At 51.5% G+C, this 12,080-nt stretch overlaps 1 protein-coding gene across 1 annotated transcript; it reads left to right on the forward strand.

The window, feature by feature from the left end:
• Nucleotides 1-7,789: 7,789 nt before the first annotated feature.
• On the forward strand, nucleotides 7,790-8,609 carry SFTA2 (surfactant associated 2). Its single transcript, XM_055262851.1, has 3 exons — nucleotides 7,790-7,925; nucleotides 8,166-8,254; nucleotides 8,388-8,609. Exons 1-3 carry the CDS (start codon nucleotides 7,865-7,867, stop codon nucleotides 8,472-8,474), a joined length of 237 nt encoding a protein of 78 aa, XP_055118826.1. The 5' UTR covers nucleotides 7,790-7,864; the 3' UTR covers nucleotides 8,475-8,609.
• The last annotated feature ends 3,471 nt before the right edge of the window (nucleotides 8,610-12,080 follow it).

A 12,080-nucleotide genomic window follows, 5' to 3' on the forward strand; every position in this document is an offset into this window, starting at 1 on the left:
TGGGCAGCCTGCCTCCCAGGCAATATATCCTGCAGGATGGAGAAACTAAGGCAGAGACAGGCTGTCCTCTGCAACTCCATGTGGACACGGGTGACTGACAGTCCCCCTTTTCACTGGTCCCCTTCCCCCCTGCCTTTCCCCAGGGACCCAAGCCTCTAGGATGGTGGTTCTGTACAGGGAGGAGCAATTTTGCCCACACAAAGGAACATTTGGAAATTTCTGGAGACATTTTTGTCACAATTTGGAGTGGGATGCTACCGGCATCTAGGGGGTAGAGGCCAGAGATGCTGTGGGACATCCTATAATGCCCAGAGCAGTCTCCGCAACAAAGAATTATCCAGCCCAGGACACCAATTGTGCTGAAGTGGAGGATCTCTGCTTTAGAATAAGCACTAAGCAGTGTTTGTGAACGAACACCCCCTTCCCTTCTCTCTGAGCTACAACTCCACCCCAAGGACCCTGGTGTCTGGGGTGGAGAAACCTGGAGATAGGTGGAGGCCCAAAACAGTCTCTTACAGTCAGTCTATGTGGCTTTGTCTGAGCTGGAGGCTGAGAGGCCAGTCACGAAACAACCCTGCCAGCTACCAATGTTTGGGCATTTCTATGTACTGAAGAATGTACTAAGCACTTCACCTATGAGTTATCACCTGTCACCCTCGCTTTACAGGTGAGGATAAATGAGCCTTGGATCAGGGAATGACTTACCCTGGTAAGTGGCAGACCAGACTTGGCCCTTCCGGGCCTGCATGACACAAAAGCCCATGCACTTGGGCAAACCCACAGCGTCTGGGAGACAAGTGGAGGAAGTGCCATTTTATTTAGCAATAACTTGTTCACCACCCTCCCAGAGCGGACCGAGGGGGCACCACAGAGGAGGGTTCTGCACCTGCCCTGAGGGGAGAGAATCAGAGGGCCTTGGGAGCTCAAGAGCCAGCCTGAGGGGGCTCCCTGTGGAGGGAAGTGAGAAGGGAAGCTGTGAGCAGACTGTCCTCAGCTAAAGAGCTTCTCTGATCATCAGGGAGGAGGGTGGGACTGGGAAGAGAAGGTGAGGGGCAGGGGTTCCAACTGTCCAGACCTGGGTTCCGTGAGGGCTGGAAGGGGCCTGCAGGCCACTTAGCCCTGGTCCTTCCTTCCACAGATGAGAAAACTGCTCTCAGAGAAGCTGGGCACCTTCCCACAGTCTGCATGGCTGGCAGCAGTACAGAGAGCAGAATCTTGTGACTGACAGTGGACTCCTCCTTACGCTGTGGGTGAAAAAGACCTGGGGGGCCAGTGACCCCAGGAATCTACCTGCAGGAAATGGTCCCGGCTAGGGTGAATGGGATAGGGGAGTCTGGGAATGAGACTATTTGGGAGAGGATGAAGGAAGGCGAAAGGGTAGGCACTCAGCTGCCCCTGCCCCACCTTTCATTTGACAGAGTAGCGCTGGCTGGCAGCCTCTCCTTCATGGTGGCAGCTGTAAGGGGTCACGGAGCCACAGCCACACCCCAGACTCATCTCCCTCCGGAATTGGCAGGCCTGTGAGATGAGGGGAGGGTACGATGGGTTAATCTAGGGACCCGGGAACCTGCTGCTCAGCCCAGCCCTTCCCGTGAACTGCTGCTTCCTCTTGACAACCCAGGCACTCAGCGTTCCTCTTTGAGCAAAAACAGCAATAATAATGAATAAGGCTGTATATTGAGCACTTACTATAATACATGCCAAGCACCATTAGTGCTCTCTCTGCATAAGCTTATTTGATCCTCCCAACCACCCTTTGAAATGGATGCCATCATTTTCATTTCATCCAGGACTCAATTACCTCATCTGTAAAATGAGAAGTAATATTTCCTATATCACTGGCTTGCTGTGAACTAAAATATGTACAGCACCTAGCACATAATCAGTGCGATGTGATATTATTATTATTTAAGTGTTATTTTTTTTTTTTTTTTTGAGACGGAGTCTTGCTCTGTCCCCCAGGCTGGAGTGCAGTGGCGCAAGCTCGGCTCACTGCAAGCTCCGCCTCCTGGGTTCACGCCATTCTCCTGCCTCAGCCTCCCGAGTAGCTGGGACTACAGGCGCCCGCCACCACGCCCGGCTAATTTTTTTTTTTTTTTTTTGTATTTTTAGTAGAGACGGGGTTTCACCGTGTTAGCCAGGATGGTCTCGATCTGCTGACCTTGTGATCCGCCCGCCTCGGCCTCCCAAAGTGCTGGGATTACAAGCTTGAGCCACCGCGCCCGGCCAAGTGTTATTATTAATGAAGAATCCGGAGCACAGAGAGGTTAAGTAACTTGCACAAGGATTCAAGCCCAGGTGAATGTGGCTCCACAGAACTGGTCCTTCATTGCCTGGAGCTGAGTTGAGTGCTTCCATGTGCCAGTCAGCCTCCAGCACTCCCCCACCTCTTTCAGTGGCCCCAACACACCGTCCCTGTCAGACTGGTGTTTTTCTCGGCCACTGAGACAAGGGCTCTCTTTCCCCTCCCTGCAACAAGCCCTCCAAGCTGTCATTCCCCTCCCCAAAGCCCTGTTCTCCTCTGAATCCTGGGGCACCAGGTCCCAGCCCCACTGGCACAGGGATCCCACACATTGAACCACAGCATTGCTCACCTTCTTGATACCGTACATTAGGCTGATAATTGCTACCAACAAAGTGAGAGTGATCAACACAATGGCCCAGTCCGAGACAGAGTCCTTCTGGGGCTTTGGACCTGGGGCACAAAGACAGGGCCAGTGACTGAGGAAAGTGGTGCCTCCAGCCCCCCAGACCCCCACTGCCCTCTGACTTTCCATCTTTCTTTCTGTGACTGATGTCTCTGACTCTGAGACCTCATCTCTCTGGTGTTTTCTCCTATCACCTTGGGAGCAGAATCTCAGCGGGGCTGGGGGTGGGGGTTTAAAGGGCTTCAATCCAAGTCTCAGTTGCCTCTTCCCTGTGGACACATCTGTCAGTCCCAGACTCATCACCGAGGTCCGCACCTCACTGTCTTTCTCAGGCCCTATTTTCTGCATCCCTGGGTCTGTGATGCCTCTGCACTGGGAGGGTCCTCAGTAGGCACTCTCCTTCCTCCAAGCCCCAGTTCTCCCCACCACTCCACCCTGATTCTTGTCCTTAAGGGGAACCAGAGCCTGATCTGTCTTCCTTCCATTCGTTTCCTGCCATCAGACTTCCTGCGTGGTATTCCCTAAGCTCCCTTTCTAGGAATGAAAGGGAGGGGAGGAGGAAGATGGAAGAAGGAGGGGTGATCTCTGGAAGGAATGGCTCTCGCCCAGGACAGAGAGATTAGATCATGAGGAAGAAAGATTAAAATCTTTCAAGAAAGCAGCCAGGTAACAGACATCTGGCAGTTGGTCTGACCAGAGGCCACCAAAACCCCTTTGAGCTACAGACACATCCTCAGACAGGTTTAAAACACAGTTGAAAGCAGGTGCTAATGACTATCCCTGAACTCCTCCCAAGGAGCCAGGGGTGGCTGCAGGGGAATGAGAGAGAATAGGCCCACCAACCTTTTACTGTAAGTGACCCAACGCCTAGAAGAGTGCCTTAACTGGCCAGGATGCTGAGCCCAGGGGACGTGGTGGCCACCCAGCCATGGTGGCAGTGGAACCCCGAAGACAGCAACACTCAGTGCTGAAGTCCCAGGCACAGGTGGAGCAGTTCCGGGAGCACTGGAGGAGGCAGGTCCTAAGAGGGCAGAGGAAAAAAACAGAAGGGATTCAAGCAAGAGCAAAGCAGAAGTCACATCAAATGCACCCACAGGCAAGACCCTAGCAAGTTTTTGGAATAAATTGATGAACTGATGTTATGAAAATCAAGACTGAGAATAACCAAGACAGTCTCTTAAAAAAAAAAAAAAAAAAGGAGAACTTACACTATCAGATCTCAAGACTTGCTACAAAGCTGTAGTCCTTAAGCTCTGTGGCCCTGGAGTAAGAACTGACTGATAGGCCGGGTGCAGTGGCTCACGCCTGTAATCCCAGCACTTTGGGAGGCCGAGACAGGCGGATCACCTGACGTCAGGAGTTCGACGCCAGCCTGGCCAACATGGTAAAATCCCGTCTCTACTAAAAATACAAAAAAATTAGCTGGGTGTGGTGGCAGGTGCCTGTAATCCCAGCTACTCAGGAGGCTGAGGCAGGAGAATTGCTTGAACCCAGGAGGCGGAGGTTTCAGTGAGCCGAGATCGCGCCATTGCACTCCAGCCTGGGCAACAAGAGTGAAATTCTATCTCAAAAAAAAAAAAAAAAAAACCGACCGACAAACCCACACAAATACAGTCACTTGACTTTCAGGATAGATGCTCACCGTTCAATGGTGGGAACAGGGGAGGGTCCTTGGAAATAATGGTTCTGGATATTCATAAGAAGAAAAAATGAATCTTGACTTCCACCTCGCTCCATACACATAAATTAATTTGAGATGGATAATAGATTTAAATTTGAAAGCTAAAATATTAACGTTTCTGGAAGAATGCAGAGGAGAATATTTTCATGACCTTGAAGTAGCCAAAAAAGTCTTAGGATACAACAGGCACTAATCATGACAGAAAAAGGTGATGATGAATTGGAAAACAGAAAGAGAGGCCCTTGTATAGCCACAAAGGCAAGGGAGCTGCTTCCAGTGAGGTTCTGGGAAACTGCCAGGCTTGCAGGAAGCCCCACCCCAGAGCTACAGACCGAGCGGAAGGGTTCTCCAGAGATGGGTTGAGCAACAGAAATATCACCTGATGATGTGGAGACTGTTCCTGAAGTGCTCCCAGAAACAGCTGGAGCTAAAGACTGAGGACTGCTGGGAAAACTCCCAGAGGTTGAAGAAACTGTTGAGACACTCCCAGAGGCGGTGGGGAGACTTCTAGAGATAGTGGGGACAGTTGCAGAGATAGTGGGGAGACCTCCAGAGACAGAGGGGAGACTTCCAGAGACAGTAGGGAAACTTTTGGAAATAGTGGGGACAGTTGCAGAAACAGTGGGGAAACCTCCAGAGATAGTGGGAAGACTTCCAGAAACAGTGGGAGACTTCCAGAAACCGGGGAGAGCTCCAGAGACAGAGGGGAGACTTCCAGAGACAGTGGGGGAAACTTCCAGAGACAGAGGGGAGGCCTGGGGATACTGTGTCAGAAGTCCCCAGTAGGGTCAGCTGAACTGTTGAAAAAAAAAGAAAAACCATAGAATGGGGTTAGAAGAGTTGGCCATCCCACTGCGTCCCAAGTTCATGTCCTCCCTCAAGACCCTGTGTCTGGGCCTGAGTGCTCACTGGGTCCGGCCAAGGCCTGCAGGCCCAGGAGCAGCACCAGCACCGTGTCCGTGGCACCAGTTGAAGCGTGTTGGCCAGGCCCATCTCCCAGGCTCTTTAAAGGCTCTGGGGCCTATTACCAGTCCCGGGAGAACCAGGTGTGCCAGGGCCTCCACCAACACCAGAATCTCCATCCCCGGGGAGAGGTCACCAAGCTGTCCCAGGGGATTAACCTGTCCCAGCCTGATCCCAGGAAGCACTGGGTGAAGGGGAGAGTGAGTAAGGGCCTGTGGGCTCCCCCATCTGGCCCTTGGGCTCTTCCCGGACTAGGGTCCTGTCCCCCAGGTCTGAGTCAATCCACAGCCCAGACCCTCCTTTAAAAGGGCAGACACAAATATCCTATCTCAAGGTCATCCTCTTGTTCCTAGAAGTACAACCGTTGGAAGTCAGGATGTATGAGTCCCTCAGGGAAGCAGGATTTGGAAACTGGGGTTGTAGGGGGACCATGAGGGTCTAGGACTGCATCTGACCTTCTGGAAACCTAAGGGTGGGCTGGGAAGGTCAATACCTGAGCCATCTCTCACCCTAGATGGCTGCAGCTTACAGAGCTTTCCGTTCCTTTGACAGGGAAGGGGAAAGGGGAGATTAGGGGCACCAAGGAAGACACATGTCATGTTTGGGGACAGTGTGATATGGAAGGTCAGAACCCAGCTCTGGAGCCAGACAGCCCTGAGTCCTCGGAATCTCAACACCAGGGCTGAGTCCACTGCACTGGAATCCACCACTGCTGAGCTGTGCATTCTCTGGCAAGTCGCAAGGCCTAAGTCTTAATTTCACCTCTAAAATCGGGGTAATCTAGTACCTACTTCACAGGTGCTTATGAGCTATAAAGGAATACTCAGTGATGAACCTAGCACACGGCTGCAGAAAGTGTTGGGGAGGCCAGGTGTGGTGGCTCACGCCTGTGATTCCAGCGCTCTGGGAGGCCGAGGTGGGTGGATCACCTGAGGTCAGGAGGTGGAGACCAGCCTGGCCAACATGGTGAAACCTCATCTCTACTAAAAATACAAAAATTAGCCAGGTGTGGTGGCGGATGCCTGTAATCCCAGCTACTCGGGAGGTTGAGCCAGGAGAAGATCGCACCACTGCCCTCCAGCCTGGGTGACAGGGATGAGACCCTGTCAAAAAAAAAAAAAGGAAGGAAAGGAGGGAGGAAGGGAGGGAAGGAGGGAGGGAGAAGGGAGGGAGGGAGGGAGAAGGGAGGGAGGGAGGGAGGAAGGGAGGGAGGGAGGGAGGGAGGAAGGGAGGGAGGGCTCCTACTCTTCTCCGAGGAAGATCTCTCTGCGTTCCCAAATTCTACCTCCTGCTTGTTCCTCCTGTGCCTGCTGCTCTTCTCCTCCATGCTTTCTTCCCACTGTGGTCTTCCTGTTGTCCTGTGCAAGTCTGGGAGTCATTGGTTGCCTCACTTTACACTTACAGTGCAGACCAGGCCTCTGTCTCCGTTTCCCCATCTTGCTTTTGCTCTCCCTGCCTCTGCCTGGTGCTCTCTCTGCCTCTGTCCCTCTGTGCTCAGTCCTGCTGGCTTTGGGGAAGGTGGAGAGGCTGCATAGGGAAGTGGCAGATAGGAAGACGCCGGCCTGTGCCCTTGTGTGTTCAAGCGAGTTTCCATGGCTGGTGTGTCCCTGTGTCTGGCTAGAGGGATGGGTTCTAATCTCTCTGCTACTTGTTGGCTGGCTGACCTTAGCAGGTCACTTACCCTCTCTGTGCCTTACTTTCCTAGTTTCTAAAGAGGGTCAGTAACTCCCTCTGCACATCTGTCCTGTGCTTGCCTGTCCCAGCGCTTGCCTGTAGGCATCTCAGCCGGGAGTAGGTGGATGTCCCCTGTTCATGGGTGCGCAAGGCAGGGGTGAGAGGATGTCTGAGGTAACTCGTGTCTCCACCTGACAATCTAGGATGCATTAGAGCAAGTAAAACAGAATGTTCAGCAATGGAAGTTCCCAAGACCAGATTTTTCATCTAGAAAGCCACCAAGGCTGGGGGAGCAGTGTTCACAGTCCATTATAGACCCAACTCCTTGTTCTACTCCTTCTCCTCTTTTCACTACTGCACTTGACTAGTGTTTAAAAAAAATAAAATCCTGAGGGAGCAGGACACGTGGGTTCTGGAAGAAACTTGGCTTAATCCACCCCTCCCTTTTGGGCCCACATTCCTGAGCCCTTCGGTGTCAAGAATGATGAAAATTAACTGCAGTTAATAATTAATCTCTAAAGATCCTTGGGAGGCCCAGGCCTGGGTGGGGGCCCAGACACCTGCAGGAGGGACACCTCCCTGGTCCCTGCTTCCCTCTCCATTTCCCTGTCTGTAGGACCAGCACGCACTCCCTCAAACCTGGAGACACAAGGGAGGGGTGGGACACAGAGTGGAAGAGAGGGGACCTCCTTCTATTTTCCCCAAGAGCACAGTGAATGGTCCTCTCTTGGGTCCTCTCTTACTGGGAGAACTGGAAAATCCAGTTGACCAGATTTCCCCTCCCATTTCCCCTCAAACACTTATGCTAAGGCTTGAGTGGGGTGTAGAAAGCAGGCCTGGTAAGGAGAGGCCACTGGAACTTCAGTGTCCCCTCCATCCCAGGAGCTCGGTGGCCACTATGGGGTCTGGGCTGCCCCTTGTCCTCCTCTTGACCCTCCTTGGCAGCTCACATGGAACAGGTGAGGGCTAGAGGGCAGGACTCCTGGGTCCCTGTTGCAAGAAGAGGCCAGAGAAAGGGAGTGGGACTCCATGGTCCCTGAGAGAGACAGAGACACCCCAGTCCTGAGCTTCCAAGAGGCTCTGGAGGGGCATTGTTGGGGAAGAGGAACTGTGCCGGGGAGCGTGGGCAGGAAGGTGCTGTGTCTTCGGAGGAATCAGCCCTGACTGCTGGGTCCTAAGCTGTACTTCTGGATCCGCAGGGCCAGGTATGACTTTGCAACTGAAGCTGAAGGAGTCTTTTCTGACAAATTCCTCCTATGAGTCCAGCTTCCTGGAATTGCTTGAAAAGGTAGTTCTTTGGGAGGGGAAAGGATGGGGCTGTGTGTCTGTGAGTCAGTTTGGGCCTCTGCTGGGGTCTGGTTGTCTCCGTGGTGGGAATGGAGAGCTCTCTTACAGCGCGCCCTTTAACTCTTTGTTACCAGCTCTGCCTCCTCCTCCATCTCCCTTCAGGGACCAGCATCACCCTCCACCATGCAAGATCTCAACACCAGGTTGTCTGCAACACATGACAGCCACTGAAGCTTGTGTCCTTCTTGGCCCGGGCTTTTGGGCCGGGGGTGCAGGGGGCGGGCCCTGACCCTGTCTTTCAGCAGGCCCCCACCCTCCTGAGTGGCAATAGATAAAATTCAGTATGCTGAATTCAATAACTTGCTTGATTCTGTGGGTCCCTGAGCACAGAGCTGGCAGGAAGAGGGGGTTGGATGCTCAAGTCTCTGACTGTCCCCCTGCTGAGCAGAGGTTTCCAGGGATGGACACTCTCTCCCTCAACGCCAGTGTCACAGGCCTAGAAGGCATCTGGGGAGTTGTTTGGGGACACTCACACACCACACACATATACGCATGCACAGGAACACACACCGAATTGAGATCTTCAGAACACCTGGGAATAAAGAGAAGCAACATTTATTGAAGTCCTGCTTTTCACCTGCGTCCCTATTTCGATGCTTGCAGCAGTCTTGAATGTGGCATACTAGGTATCATTATCCTATTTTACAGATAAAGAAATTGAAGCTCAGAGAGGGCAAGTCACTCACCTGAGATCTAATAGCAATGGAGAAGTCAGGCACCAGACAGAGGTCTTGGTTTAAGCAAGATTTTTATTTCATTTCCCTTTGCTTAAGCATTAGGGCCAGGGGCTCAAAACCAAAGAAAGAGACATAGGCAGAACACCCCCAGGACATGGTTCCCCTGACCCATGGATCCACACAGGTAATCAGGGTGGGAGGTGGGTGGGCACTCAGGTGAGAGATGAGGGGTTCAGCTTGTGAGAGGATGCCCAGCCAGGCACAAGTGCTGGGGAGGGGAGGCCAGGTGCAAGCTGAGCCTGTGCTGGCTAACCACATGAGTTATGAGGTAACACCAGCCCACATGTGAATTCCTCGGCATGTTTCTTATCTTCTTGGAGCCTCCAATTCTTCACTCGCAAAATGGGGACAATGATGGTACCTGTTGTAGTGTGACAGGTCCCCTACCAGGTTACTTAAGGGTGTATGCCGCTGCCTGAATCCTGAAGGCAGGTGGCGAGCCAAGGTCATGGTGCCTGGCCGAGGAGCAGGTGTCCCTGAGAACCCAAACATCCTGGAGAGTATCTGGGAACCCACCAAGGAAAACAGTCCATTCGCACACACACAGTAGGCAAAGAGTCAGAAGATTAGCTTGAAAGCAGCTTTAGCATGGGAGGCAGCACAGATCTCTAAAGCTGTCCTGCTGCCATCCAGGAGTGCCTTGTATGTAAGTCCTAAAAAACTCATCTGCTCACCAAGCTGGACTTGTCTGAGTCACTTTTTGGCCTCTCAGCTCCCTCCCAGTTTGGGGGAAGGTGTTTTGTTTTGTTTCGTTTTTACACAATTCTAAGTTTTTCTCATTATTCCTGCACCATCAGATTGTTGTGAGGATCGCACAGGTAAGCTACTTAGGGACATATCACAGCCTGTCTTATAGGTCGTTGGCAGGATGGTAGGGATTGCTGTTAGGATGGAAACCTGGTCCCAACACATAAGTCCTAGTCCCCTGGGTTCAGGGTCCTCCTTATCCTGATTTCTGAGGCAGGAACTCCCGACCACCTTCTCAAGATTATGTTGGCCAGGCACGGTGGCTCACACCTGTAATCCCAGCACTTTGGGAAGCCAAGGCACGTGGATCACCTGAGGTCAGGAGTTCAAGACCAGCCTGGCCAACATGGTGAAATGCCATCTCTACTAAAAACACAAAATTAGCTGGGCATGGTGGTATGCGCCTGTAGTCCCAGCTACTCGGGGGAGCTGAAGCAGAATTGCTTGAACCTGGGAGGCAGAGGTTGTAGTGAGCCGAGACCACGCACTCCAGCCTGGGATACAGAGCAAGACTCTGTCTCAAAAAAAAAAAAAAAAAATTTGATTTCTCACCAGCTCTCAAAACACAAACTTGCAGCTCAGACTTGAGCAGTGGGGGGTACTGATAGGATAGCTCTCTGTCCTCTGTGGTACCCACCCTGCCCCCCATACCTACACAACCCTCCATTATCTCCATATGAAATTGGAGACTGACTCCTTTGAAGACAGAAGACGACAAGAGTTCAGTATGGAGCGTCATTGAAGATGAAGGGAACATAGAAAATGGCAGAGTGGAAACAAACACAAAAAATTGGTCTACCTTCCTTCACAACTGTCCTGGGACAATTAGCCCCCAAGGAGAGGTAGCAGGAGGCTCCAAAGAGACTAGTATTTTATGACTTGCCCCTAGCCTGCAGTAGTGGGCAGGTGACGCCCATGGGGCAGCTGTGAGGATCCCCAAACAAGTTGGGGGACTGGATATCTGAATGTCCAAGAGGTTGGTAGAGCAGACAGCTAAAAGCACCTCAACCTGATTCCTAGACCTCAGGGCCTGAGATCACCAGGATGTGATTTCCAGATTATTTTTCTCAAAGAATTGTCTCCCAAGACTCAAAACAGAGCAGTGCAGTGAAGAGTGCTTTGGGGTTAACCAGACCTGGGGGTGGCAGAGACTGCTAACTGGCCCCCCTAACAGCCATCCTCCTCCTTTTGGATAGTCATGTAGATTTCAACTCAGCATGTGGCTCATTACATTTCCCAGCCTCCCTTGCAGCTAGCTGTGGCCATGTGATCACATTCTGTCCAATAGGATGCAAGTAGAAAGGAGGTGGGCGACTTCCTGGTAGTATCCTTGAAAAGAAAGGAGCTTCCATTTCAGAGGAGGAAAAGCAAAGTTCTTGAAACAGCCTATAAGGTCTTAGATCAGTGCTTTCCAGTAGAACTTTCTGTGATGATTGAAATGTTTTATAACCATGCTGACAAACATAGTAGCCACTGGCCACATGCAACTACCAAAACACTTGAAATACGGCAAGTACGACTGAGAAACTGAACATTTTATTTTAATGCTTTAGGTAGCCAACTGGCTACCATTTTGGACACAAGCCCCAGATTGTTCGCCTTGAGTCTTTCCTACCCCCCACCAATTCCCCACCCTCACCTCTGTTTCTCCACCTCCCACCATCCTCCCCTTCTCACTCTGCCCCACCACACTGATCTCCAGGCTACTCTTCAAGCTGTCTGAGTGTGCCTCTGTTTTCCTCTGACCCTTCCCTTTGTCTGGAATGCTCTTCCTATACCTCCTACAAGCCTTTGCTTAAACCTCACCTTTACAGTGAGTTCCGCCCTGACCCACTATTTAAAAGTACAACCTGCCCCTCCATCACACAAACACATTAGAGTCCCCTTACCTTGTTCTATCCTCTTTTCCTCCCCTGCATTCATGACATTCAAACACAGTATATCGTTCACTTATTTGTATGTTATTTCTGACTGTCCTGGTAGAAGGAAAGTACTACAAGGGCACAGAATTTTGTTTCGTTCACTGATGAGTCTAAGTGTCCAGAATAAGGCCCAGCCCATAGCAGGTGCTCAAAAAAAAAAAAAAAAACCTTGTTGAAACAGAGTAAAAAGAAAAAGAAAACTGCCCATCCCCTTCTTTCCCTCCTCCCTCTGGGTGGAAATGCAGACACAGTAATGGGAGCTGGTGCAGACCTTGGACGTGAAGTTTGACAATGTATCAGAATGGCAGGAAAATAAGATTGAAGGAGGTGTGGGCCCCCATTACTGCAGATCTCTGCACTA

This window comes from Symphalangus syndactylus, chromosome 23, assembly GCF_028878055.3.
Source record: "Symphalangus syndactylus isolate Jambi chromosome 23, NHGRI_mSymSyn1-v2.1_pri, whole genome shotgun sequence".
In the NCBI taxonomy this organism is placed as follows: domain Eukaryota; kingdom Metazoa; phylum Chordata; class Mammalia; order Primates; family Hylobatidae; genus Symphalangus; species Symphalangus syndactylus.

Bases quoted from the DNA above. Each gene is read 5' to 3' on its own strand.
- SFTA2 (XM_055262851.1), top strand. From the start codon at position 7,865: ATGGGGTCTGGGCTGCCCCTTGTCCTCCTCTTGACCCTCCTTGGCAGC. The intron at 7,926-8,165 runs GTGAGGGCTAGA...CTGGATCCGCAG, and splicing joins TGGCAGCTCACATGGAACAG to GGCCAGGTATGACTTTGCAA. The intron at 8,255-8,387 runs GTAGTTCTTTGG...CTTTGTTACCAG, and splicing joins TCCTGGAATTGCTTGAAAAG to CTCTGCCTCCTCCTCCATCT.